The following is a 10255-nucleotide window of genomic DNA, read 5'->3' as shown; positions in this document are numbered from 1 at the left end:
GGAGTCGGTGGTGCTGGATTCGGAATCGGGGGATGGACAAGCTTGCGTTGGGTGTGACAAAAGGTGGCACAAAGGGACCGTCTCACCCCACGGGAACTGAGAGGGGGACTTGCCCACGGTCACGGTGTGGCACTGCAGAGCCCCGTGATGTCTTGGTGGAATAAAACATGTTCAAGGAGCAATGTGCATCGCATGGGACAAATCCCAGTGATTTCCCGTCTGATGTTGCCAGCCCCCCTGGAGCTGAGCACTGACCCCTCCTGCTTGTCCTTGTCCCCTGGCAGCTGCCTGCAAAGAGAGCAAGCGTCCCCTGGAGGTGTCGCAGCACTCGGAGGAGATGGGCCTGATCCTGGGGATCTGTGCTGGGGGGCTCATCGTCCTGATTATCCTCCTGGGAGCCATCATCGTCATCATTCGGAAAGGGTAAGGAGATCCGGTGTGGTGGCTGGTGCCTCCATCCGTCCCCTCCTCCCAGCTCAGCCCTTCTCCACCACCCCGGCACTAACTGGGAGTTACTGGTGGTGACACTGCCGTGCTGGGCAGACTCCAAACCCTTGAGCTGTGCCTCCATGCGCTCGTGCATGTGCTCCTCCATGCACAGTGCCCTCCTTGCTCTGTGACACTGGGCATGGAGGAGGCACTGGGGACCAAGGAGCAAAATCCTGGGAACGTCCCTTTGCCCTCGGGGCTCTGCAGCTTGGTTCCACTGTCCCTCTCCCCTGTATTTTTCAGTCTTTTGCCTCTTTTTCTGCTGCTTCTTGGCTTTGTGCTGCTCTATCGATTCTGCATCGATGGAAATGCTTCTGGCCAGGATCGGGCTTGGCGGCGCCCTGGGCCGGCACTGAGCCCGGCTGTCCCTGTCCCACCAGCTCTCCCCTTGCTAACAGCAGCCGGGGGGTCCCGGGGTGTGCAGCCTTGCACCCCTCCAGCCGAAAAGTACAAAAATCAGCTTAATCTGCACTGAGATATTGTCTCTGGGCTTCCCCGCTGCCTTGGCCAGGCCAGGGCTGGATCCGTCCATGTGAGCGTTGCTGTCTGGGGTCTGATACCCTGCCCTCGGGGTGGATTAGAGATGGGGCCGTGTACAGTTCCCTTGCATCGAGCTGGCGTTCCCAGAGATGGGGAGGAAGGGAAAGCATATTCACTATCGGCCCTCCGCTGAGCCCCCCCGAGATGGCAGGCGAGCGCCCAGTGCCTCCCAGCACCGGGGGGAGCAGAGCCCTGGCGGTGCTCGGTTCTGGGGTGATGGCTGGAAAAAGCCTCCGTCCACAGCTTTTGCCTGGAAAGCGGTGCGGTGTGTCCCGCTGAAATACCTGGTCAGACTCTGGCTCTCGTCCTGGGCTCTGGTTCCTCGAGAGCGTTGGGAGGAGCAGCATCCCCCCTTCCTCCAGGGCTAGGCAGGGGGCTGCCCGCGGCTGCCCACCCCGGGGTGCGGGTGCTTGGACCATCCTGCATCCTCCTGGGCTTGTTTTAATGGGGAACCACTGAGCTTCCAGTGAAACATGAGCAATCTCTTGCTGAGAGCCTCCAGCTGGCTCTAAATGAGATGTTAAAATTTGGGTGCACGCTGGAGGGGAGGTTTTCCCAAGGGTGACAGTCCCTGGGGATCCCCAAACTGCTCTCCCACCCCCGTGGAGGGGTCCCTGCTCTCTGGGGAGCCAAGCACGGCTGTCATGGATGCGGCCGTGGCCATCACGGCAGGGTAGGAGGGAGGAGGGCGAGGGCTTTTCGGGACACTCATCCCCGGGAGCGCCGGGGATGCGGCCGCTGCTTTTTGCTTGGGCGCAGCGCCCTGGAAAGCAGCTTCTTACTGCACGGGGCTCGAGGCAGCGCCGAGCCAGGGGGGCTCTCAAAGCAGGGGAGAAAGGGCAGCAATTAAACGCCTTCCCCGTGCAGGGCTCGGGATGATGGGAGGAAAGTGTGTTAAGAGCCAGGGGGGAGAGAAAAATAGCAGGGCACAACCTCAGCCTGTGTAAATCTGCAGATCTCTTTGTGGCTTCGTTCTCCCTTAAAGGATTCTTGCTGATTTACGCCAGCTGGAAGAGCAAGGCTGTAGCATCCCTGCACACGGCGAGGGGTGCAGGACTGGCTTGTGGCTTCCTGCCCGCTGTTGCTCTGGGATGATGCTTGTGCGTACGGCATCAGATCTGTCCCTGATGGAGCAAGTGCCGACGGTGCCGATGTGTTTTCGGGAGTGACGCTGTTGGGATGGCGGGTAGGAAGCCATGAGTGCGGCTGCTGCGTTCCCATTGCCCGTGCTGCGGGGCGGGAGGAGGAGGAGCAGCTTTGCTTCAGCATCCCGGGGTGAACCTGTCAAAGGACAAACCAGAGCCACAAATCAGACCCAGTGCCGAGGGCCCCGAATTCGGGGCTGTCGGGAAGCTGGGACGAGCCCATAAATCTCCAGAGCGTTTTGCCGTTGGTAAAACACTGACGTGGTGGGATGGAAATACACCCCCAGAAAACGCTTGCCCCTAATAAATGGTGCACTGGAAACACGGCGTCCTGACCGCATCTCCTGCACTGGGGTTGCCTGGCCCCTAACCGGCTCCCCGGGGGATGCCCTGCTTTTTGGATACGTTTACTGTTCAGTCTTAAAAATTGTGGAATAACCGCTCGGACAAGGGTGCTACGGACACCCCACCGCCGGTGCAGGGACTGTGGTCACCCTGTGAGCTGGTGCTCGGGCTCTGCCATCAGGACGCTGGCTCCTGCCGGGAGTAAATAACCTACGGATGCAAAAGGGGAGCCAGGTTTCTTTACGGTGCATTTAATTTTCCGGCTGCTGAGTTGCCCTGTAACCCCCCTTCCCTTTGCCGGAGAAAAGCTGCTTGTGCAATTTCTGCTGTTCTCTCTGTTTGCATGCTTGCCAGGAGGAACTACTATTCTTATTCCTATTACCCGTAAGTAATTGTCATTCTTTCTCTCCTTTGCCCTTCCTCCCGGCCGCCCCCCTTGCCCTGCTGCTCCAACAAGTCCTTTTCTCTGCCGAGTACATTTTAAGTGCCTCTTTGTCTCGGGGAAAATAACGCTGCCGAGCTCGTTAGAGACAGAAGGCAGCGTAAAGGGGAAAAGTCAGCGACTCCAGGTTGAATTCTGGATTTTGGCAGCGTCTTGTGGTGTCCCGGCCCCACCAAGACGCTGATGTGGGCTCAGATCTCGTGTTCATCCTTCCCCGGGTGTAATCCCTGCTCTGGCTTCTTGGGAGCCTGATGCTGCCTCCCAAAAACACTCTATCAGTTTTTTTCTTAAATGTCTCGAATTTGGAGTGTAAGGTTCTGTCCCAGCGAGACCTCCTGGGCTTTCCCGGCATCTTTGTTAGGTGCCTAACAGGGACCTTGCATGGTGGGGAAAAGCCTCCCTGGCGGGTGCTGAGCATGTGTGCAGTCAGGGGTTCTAGCCTGTCCCTTGGGGGATGGATTTGGCCCCTGGCATGGGTTTAGAATCATACAACGGTTTGAGTTGGAAGGGACCTCTAAAGGTCATCTAGCCCAACCCCCCTGCCGTGGGCAGGGACATCTTCAACTAGATCAGGTTGCTCAGAGCCCCGTCCAGCCTGACCTGGAATGTTTCCAGGGATGGGGCATCCACCACCTCCCTGGGCAACCTGGGCCAGTGTTTCACCACCCTCAGCGTAAACAATTTCTTCCTTATATCTAGTCTGAAGCTCCCCTCTTTTAGTTTAAAACCATTCCCCCTTGTCCTATTGCTACAGGCCCTATTAAAGAGTCTGTCCCTGCCTTTCTTATAAGCCCCCTGTAAGTACTGACAGGCTGCAAGAAGGTCTCCCCGAAGCCGCCTCTTCTCCAGGCTGAACAACCCCAACTCTCTCAGCCTTTCTCCATAGCAGAGCTGTTCCATCCCCCTGAGCATTTTTGTGGCCCTCCTCTGGACCCGCTCCAACAGGTCCATGTCTTTCTTTTACTTCTTGCACTTGTACTGTGCAGCACGGTGCTGCACGTGGCGTGTTGGATGGTCCATGTTGCAGCAAGGTGGTGGGGGGCGATGGGTGAGTAATGCCTGGAGGAGAGCTGGGGCTGCCCTGTGCAACGCCAGCCGGCCGAGGAGAGCCTTCGCTTGCCCAAGGAGTGCTCCCGGCTGTTCCAGACGCGGGGCATTTTGGCGAGGGGACAGGTGGGGACATTGAGGATGAGCAGCTGGGGTTGCTGCAGCCGGCGAGGGATGATCCGTGTGGGGCTGCGACCGGCTTGGGGCACTGGAGAACCAAAGCGTGGCGACTGCTGGGGGAAATAATCCATCCTGCTCCCCAAAATAATCCGAGCCCAGTAGCTTTGGGGGGATCTTGCAGCACTGTCTCGTCAGCCTTGCTTACATGTCCGTCTTCCCCCTCCTCACCTTTGCATCCCCCTGCAGAAAACCCGTCAACATGACCAAAGCGACCATTAACTACCGCCACGAGAAGACACACATGATGAGTGCCATCGACAGGAGCTTCACCGACCAGAGCACGCTGCAGGAGGACGAGCGCCTGGGGCTCTCCTTCATGGACACCCACAACTATGGCAACCGAGGTAAGGACAGGGAACCGCAGCATCCCCCCCATTCCCATCCAGCTGCAACAAGGGTCCCTGATAATCCCTAAATATCCCAGAAACAGCTGCAATATTTATTCAAGGCTCGGTAGCGAGTATTGCATCTATTTTAGCCTGATGCGTGTGGCACGTTGCAGGCTTTCCCATGCCCTGCAGGGAGACCTCCAAGGGCATCGATTTTATCGGTGTCTGTAGTAGCTTTTATCATCCAGATTTTGCTGAAGGAAAAACACTCGTGGGCGGCTCGAGCTGGGTCTCTGCATCTCAATCTCTGGAAGTGGAAATCTGAGCTTGTGGCTGGGAGGCTTGAGGCCATTTGTGGGCTCAAACGCTGGCTGCAGCCCCCTGAAGCTGGGTGAACCCCAACTCTGCCGTACGCTGCGGTTGAAAGCTTTGCACCAGCCGTCACTCAGTACACCCAGCGTGGCTTTGCTCCACGGTGTTCTGCGCGGCCCTGGGCTTCGAAGGGTTAAAGAGCCACCGCGTTTACATCAGAGGGAGACTGATAATTTAACACCCACTGGAGTATGCATCTCCGTGCTGATTTAGTTGTAAAATAACTCGTTGGATGCCCCAGTTTCAACCATATGCTAATAACATCTGTTACAGTAACTTCCAAGATGCTGCTTACCCACAGCTCTTCTCCACCAGCTGCGGGAATAATATGCTTCCCGGCATTGTCTCGTGGATAATAGAAGCCCAGAGGGCAAACTTTTCCTCCTCTTAATACATCTAGTTAGGTGTATTATTTTTTGGTTACTGTCCTCGAAACGCTCAAAGGCTGGTGGGTCTCTGAGTGGGCTGAGCTGGGGCTGCTGGTCCTCGGTTCCTTCTGGGAAGGAAGGGGGCCAGATCCTGCTCCCACCTGCTTGCTTGCTCTGCTGCTGGCTGCTCCTCATCCCTCCGCTTGGTAGAGGGTAGAGGAGGAGATGTGGGGAGCTTGGGCTCTGTGCCACAGCTGGGGACAGCCTCTGCTGCAGCCACCCCCTGCCTATAAGCATCGTTCATTAACGAAGGTAAATGAATGGGCTGCTCTGTGACCCGCTGGGGGCTGTTCCCCACCATGCCTCGGTTTCCTTGCATTTAAAAAAAGTCACTAATACTCACGGAAACCCGAGTGGGTCCTCAGCGTGTGGCTGTGCAGAGCTGTCGGCACCTTGCAAACGCCTGCGATTCATTTCTCATTAAACCCAGCGGCCGGTGTGCCCGTCAGCCGTGCCACGGGGCGCAGCGTGGCCCTCCCGCGCTGTCCCGTCGGTTCAGCCACCCGTTGGCAGCCTGCAAGGGAGATGTTTCTGGTTGCAGAGTTTGGAGCATCGTCTCCTTGGGGCTGTGATGCCTGATGGAGACCCTGTTCTGTGCAAGTGCTGCACCCGTGTGGCACCCACACTGCACCCACGTTGCACGGGCAGCCGGGGGGTGCAGGCAGGGGGTGAGGGGCTGCTCCTTGCATTCGAGCAGACCAAAAAAAACAGGCCGGGGAGCTTTGCGAGCGAGCCGGCAAGGGCGGTTTTTAGACGTGTTGTTAGGGGAAACTGCATCCAGGATGCACCATCTTGCAAAGCTGCTTCCCAGCAGCATGTGGACGGCGTTCCAGGCCGGGTGCTGCAGGATCTGTGCCTGCCGTATCTCTTGGCAGCAGCGGAGAACATCAGGTTTTGTGCAGACCGAGATTTCAGGATCCGGTGTGGGACCTTGCCCTGACAAACGCAGGCGAGGTCTTAGTCTGGCTCTGCTGGTAATTACACGGCAAAGGCATAAACCAGGTAAATACTGCATAAACTCCCCCATTAAACAGCAGCGAGCTCCATTTGTGTCAGTGCTAGGAATAAGGTGGCGGTATCTAGCAGCGATGAAAATTAACTGTTAAGCTGGGCTGGAGACTTCGGCAACGCGATTTTTCAAGTCAGGACTCTCTGTGAGTATTCGGGCACGTAGCTCTTACTCGTCTGGATGGGAGTTAATTGCTCGAATCGATGGGAAATAAGCTTATTAACCCCCTTAAGGTCTTGCCCACTGATTTCTAAGAGATCTGCTGTGGTCCTAAAAGGCTGTAATGGGCATTTTTGGCTTTGTGGTGTAGGAAGAGCTGCAGAGAGCACGGGGCAGGTCTGGACCACTTGTGGCCCCCAGAGAGAGACCGGCTGCAGCACCAGCATCTCCTGGGAATATTTCCAGGTGCCCTCTTGTCCCTCCTCTGTGGGTGCGAGTAGGTCATGGGGATGCGGTCCCAGGCTTTTCTCCCCTCCTCTGTGGGTGCGAGTAGGTCATGGGAATGCGGTCCCAGGCTTTTCTCCCCTGATGGCCCTCCGGTTCTCCCTCCCCTTCTGCAGGCGACCAGCGCAGCAGCGTGGTCAATGAGTCCAGCAGCTTGCTGGGGGGCTCCCCCCGCCGCCAGTGCGGCCGCAAAGGGTCCCCGTATCACACCGGGCAGCTCCATCCTGCCGTGCGGGTGGCGGATCTCCTCCAGCATATCAACCAGATGAAGACGGCAGAAGGCTACGGCTTCAAGCAGGAGTATGAGGTGAGAGCATCTTGTGTTGGCGTCTCGGGGAGGGTGGGAGGGTAGGATGGACAAGGTGGCACAGGCAGGACCTGTGTGCAAGGAGAAGGTGCTCCAGACCTGGAGCTGCAGTGCTCTGGACAGCAGGAGCTGGAGCTCACAGCTCTCTGGACAGGCATCATCAGCACGTGGGGTGTCCCTGGGTCTGGATCAAATCTCTGGTCCTGGCAGCTCAGGATTTAATTGTCGGCTTGAACAGGTCCCTGAGATGAGCCAAATCAGCTCTGCCAGCCAGCCTGCACCTCTCCTGTCTGCAGTGCGTCATCCCGCCTCTCCTGCAAGGGCTGGGGATGCTTCTCCCTTTCTCAGGTCTTCCTGGGCACCGTGATGTCATGTTCTTCTGCTCTCCAACGCACTTGTCCTGTGATAAGCATGGCCATAGCCTGAGGAGAAGCAAATCCTCTACAAACTGGCAGCTCCCAAGACTGTGAAGACCCCAGGGACAGGACACGAGAGAGGGTGATCCCAGAGGGAGGGAAGTCCCTCCCAAGGGTCGTTGGCCGCATCGTGCCCATCCCAGCTCGTTGGGCCGGAGCGCTTGTAATGGAGTGCATTATTCCGCGTGCCTCTGCTGCAGCGTGCCCAGTGGGGTTGATTTCCCAACTCCTCGGTGTCCCACAGGTCTGGCGATTGAAATTTCCCAGTGAAATTACTGTTTAATGCTTAGTTGTTTCAAGTGCAGGAGGTTTTTTTCCCCCCCTTTTTCATGTATTGGACAAACCAGGGCTTGCTATAATCATTAGTACTCCTTGAAAAGCTGCTGTATGTTCTTGGAACTAGTCATTTGAAAGCACTCAGATATTATGGGAGGGGAGAAAACATGTAATTTCCTTCCACTTTCCTCCTCTTATGCCAATCTATGAATGTTACTGTTATTACACACAAACCTATTCTGTGCTGGGGAGGTTTAGGAAAAAAACATAACCAGTCCTAGAAAAAAAACAGGCAGTATATAATTCGCTGGAAAATGGGGCATTTTGTGGATGCAACATAAGCGTGTAGCTGGCAGAGCGTGCTATGGAGATGGAGCCGGGGCTGCGGGACCTGGCTGCTGGGGTGGAGGGACCACCCTGTCTGCCCTGCTTCCCGGGAAGGTTGTGGGGCTGGGGGGGACACCCCACAGTCCTGCCCTCGGGTCGTGACAGCCATCCCTTCCTTACAGAGTTTTTTTGAAGGCTGGGATGCTTCGAAGAAGAAAGACAAGACCAAAGGGAGACAGGATCACGTGTCGACATGTGAGTCCCTTTAGCAAAGGCTTAGACACCCTGAACAGCTTGAAAAACCTTCTGAAGGGCTTTGGGGGCTTTTTTTGGTGCGGTCCGTGGCAAGGAATAAACTGGTGGGGTTTGGTTGGTCAAGGGCAGCAGAAAGGTCCTTGCTCAGTGCAGCGTTCCCAGCCTGAGAGCTCCTGTTGGGCCGGCGCAAATAGGAGGGCTGGATCTGGGCTGGAGCTGGATAACTCTTGAGGATGGGACATCTTGGGGTGATGATAACATCACCATGATATTCCGGGTGGTGCTGGAAGGCCCCGGGTAACCGGGGGTGTGTTTTCTTGTATGGACTTACGAGAAACTGCAGCCCTGCCCCAGGGAGCTTCTGATGTGGATGTGCAGGGTGAGACAAAGAGGTTAAAGGATGAGTTTTTAGGACAGGAGATAAGGGAAGGGCTTGACCCCATAGGAGAGGGGATGCTCGTCACCAGTTCCCTCCACAGTCAGCGTGGCATGGCCACCTTGCTCCATGCTGCATCTCTGGTGACGTTCCTGCAGGGATGGAGGCACCAAGCCTGGCCCTCCAGGAACTCTGGTGCTCTCCACCTCCCGCATGCTTTGCTCCGCAGCTTCATCCCTTCCACTCCAGCATTGTCCGGGGCCCCAGGTGGACACCGAAGGCTGGGCAGAGCTCTCTGCTCATCTTTCTGGGCTCTGGCCATCCTGGTGCCTTGCTGGGGCGGAAGGCAAGGTGCTGGAGGGTCTGTCTCCTCTGTCTTTGGCAAGACTGGGCAGAGCTCAGGGAGGTACCGTGCTGAAAACCACTCCCCCATGTCCCTGCTGGTCTAAGCCACCATCTTTGGAAAGACCTCCACCAGCTTGTATTTATTACTCCTGAATGCAACCCACCTGCCTGCGTTTTGCAAATTCCCAGTGCAAAACGATTGCAAAGGGTGCCCTGGGACCCGGCGGGGTGACGAGCCGTCCCCGTGCTCATCCCCCCCGGGTGCTGATGGTCCCTTCTCCCCTTGCTCTCCAGACGACCGTCACCGAGTGAAGCTGCACCCACTGCTGGGCGATCCCAACTCAGACTACATCAACGCCAACTACATCGATGTAAGTGGGGACGGTGCCTCTCTCCGTGTGGGGTCTGGGCTGGGACAGGAGCTTCCTGTGGACCCCGTGGACTGTCGGGGTCTGTCCAGCAGCGTTTGGAGGAGCTTAGACAGCCTTGGACGGGCTGATCTGTGCACCCCTGAGACACACCATGAAGAGCCTGCCTGATTTATTTATGTTCATCAGCAATTTCTGCTTGCTGTGTCTCTCCCTTCTCTGCTCTGCTCTGTCCCTCCTTTTTCATTCCCTCTCTCCTCCCCTTTTCCATCCTCTCTTCTCCCCTCGCCTGCTCTCGTGGCCATGGATCTCCCTCCTCCCTGGGCGGAGGATGAAGAGGTTTAGTGGGCCAAGGGACCGGCTGGGGGCTCACACTGGGATACCCCCCTGTGGTGGGTTGACCCTGGCTGGATGCCGGGTGCTCAACAAGCCGCTCTATCAGCTCTCAACAAGCCGGGTGCTCAACAAGCTGCTCCCTCCTCAGCTGGAGGGGGGAGAGAAAATACAACGAAAGGCTCGTGGGTCGAGATAAGGACAGGGAGAGATCACTCAGCAATTACCGTCACGGGCAAAACAGGCTCAACTTGGGGAAATTAGTTTAATTCATTACCAATCAAATCAGAGTAGGGCAATGAGAAATAAAACCTAAATCTTAAAACACCTTCCCCCCACCCCTCCCTTCTTCCCGGGCTCAGCTTCACTCCCCATTTTCTCTACCTCCTCCCCCCAGTGGTGCAGGGGGACGGGGAATGGGGGTTGGGGTCAGTCCGCAACACGCTGTCTCTGCCGCTCCTTCCTCTGCAGGTGGAAGACTC

General features: G+C 56.7%; 1 protein-coding gene across 2 annotated transcripts in view; it reads left to right on the top strand.

Moving 5' to 3' along the window:
* The window catches only part of PTPRU (protein tyrosine phosphatase, receptor type U), a 67481-nt gene that overhangs the window by 26517 nt on the left and 30709 nt on the right, over window positions 1-10255 (top strand). For both annotated transcript variants that reach the window (XM_019474385.1, XM_019474384.1), the window contains exons 13-17: window positions 285-423; window positions 4375-4532; window positions 6887-7077; window positions 8279-8351; window positions 9367-9443. In XM_019474385.1, coding sequence (XP_019329930.1) covers window positions 285-423; window positions 4375-4532; window positions 6887-7077; window positions 8279-8351; window positions 9367-9443 — 638 coding nt within the window. The remainder of the gene's footprint in view (window positions 1-284; window positions 424-4374; window positions 4533-6886; window positions 7078-8278; window positions 8352-9366; window positions 9444-10255) is intronic.

This window comes from Aptenodytes forsteri, unplaced genomic scaffold (genome assembly GCF_000699145.1).
Source record: "Aptenodytes forsteri isolate BGI_AS27 unplaced genomic scaffold, ASM69914v1 Scaffold361, whole genome shotgun sequence".
Classification (NCBI taxonomy): domain Eukaryota; kingdom Metazoa; phylum Chordata; class Aves; order Sphenisciformes; family Spheniscidae; genus Aptenodytes; species Aptenodytes forsteri.
Note: the sequence above shows the minus strand (reverse complement) of the source record. Positions and strands in the feature narration are given on the sequence as shown.